We start from the raw sequence: 1,298 nt of genomic DNA, 5'->3' as shown, positions 1-1,298 counted from the left end.
TGTTAGTCCCTTTATAGTTTCTTTAGGAATTAATATATACTTTTGCTGATTAAGTATATCCTATCATTCTTTGCTTTCAGATTCGGATAAAAGGGTCCCTTCCTTCCTTGAGTCCTTTTCCTCAGTCATTACTTAATTACTGTAAAGGAGGAATTGCATTCTTTAGACCTGGAGCAGCTGGAGACCACAAACTTGATGAAGTTTCCAGTAAAGCAATAGGTTCGTGCCAAAAAGAACTGCATGCCTAGAAATTAGGCCTGAATATGCATAATAATGTAGTTTCCATTCGATTTGGAAGTTTCTAAACAGTTGTTACTTTTTAAAATATAGCATGTTCTATGATATTTTGGTTTGTGTTTACAAGCAAATTGTTGTATTTTAACAGCTTTGTATATGTATTTATTATATTTGTGGCTTTAAGTTGTTGTTAAATGCCATCAAGTCAGTTCTGACTCACAGCGACCCTGTGTAGGGTTTCTGAGGAGCAACTGTTGGATTTGAACTGCCGACTTTATCATTGCTTTATTATTTAGTAATTGGAATTTTAGCATTCAGGAATGCCTTTCCCTGGTAATTTTCTTGCACTTCGAATGTGCTGTCAACCACTATAAGTGGATAGGTTTTGAACCTATCAGTGTTGGGTTACCAATTTTATTTCCTGCTTTTCTAACTTAACCTACCTCATTTTGTAAACTGTTCATTTCTGCTCATTGTAATGGCTTTTATTGGTATGCATATGTTATAATTTACTTCTGTTATATTGTACATTTATATTTTAAAATATTTCCTTAGCATAAATTCTTAGAAGTAGAAATATGCCTATTTTATATCTCTTGAGATAGTCTGCCAAATTTTGTAATTCCTTCAAATTAATTTAATAAGTAAAAAACGAGAGTTTCATGTTAGTATTTCTTTCTTTTGATTACTATTGAACATTTTAATTTACAATTTATATTTTCTCTTTTAAATTGGTTGGTCATTATGTCTTGATGTTGTGTAGCAAGTTGAAAAAAAGGGCAACATTTTCGGTATTTTTCTCAGTTTTTCTTCTTAATCCTTACATTTTATTAGTCATATTTATATTAAACTCTACCCTAACCTTATCTCCAAACTTTGATCAAATATTCCTTTCTAGCTCACTCACCATTCATACTAGTGTCAAATAGCATTTACCCTGGAACTCAAGCTATCGTGGCAGTGAAATGCATTTTGATTGCTTTTCTTTTTTTTTTCTTAAATGATTTATTGTGAATTATATGACAGTTTACATGGGAGAACATTAGTTTTACATTCATTCT

The 1,298-nt window shown here is 31.2% G+C and overlaps 1 protein-coding gene across 1 annotated transcript in view; it reads left to right on the top strand.

Moving 5' to 3' along the window:
- Positions 1-1,298, top strand: part of LOC102811747 (chromosome unknown open reading frame, human C5orf42) — a 190,709-nt gene that overhangs the window by 71,672 nt on the left and 117,739 nt on the right. The window contains 1 exon segment of the mRNA XM_006876934.1: positions 81-219. Within this exon segment, the coding sequence (XP_006876996.1) occupies positions 81-219 (139 nt within the window).

This window comes from Chrysochloris asiatica, unplaced genomic scaffold (assembly GCF_000296735.1).
Source record: "Chrysochloris asiatica unplaced genomic scaffold, ChrAsi1.0 scaffold00430, whole genome shotgun sequence".
NCBI classification, from domain to species: domain Eukaryota; kingdom Metazoa; phylum Chordata; class Mammalia; order Afrosoricida; family Chrysochloridae; genus Chrysochloris; species Chrysochloris asiatica.
Note: the sequence above shows the minus strand (reverse complement) of the source record. Positions and strands in the feature narration are given on the sequence as shown.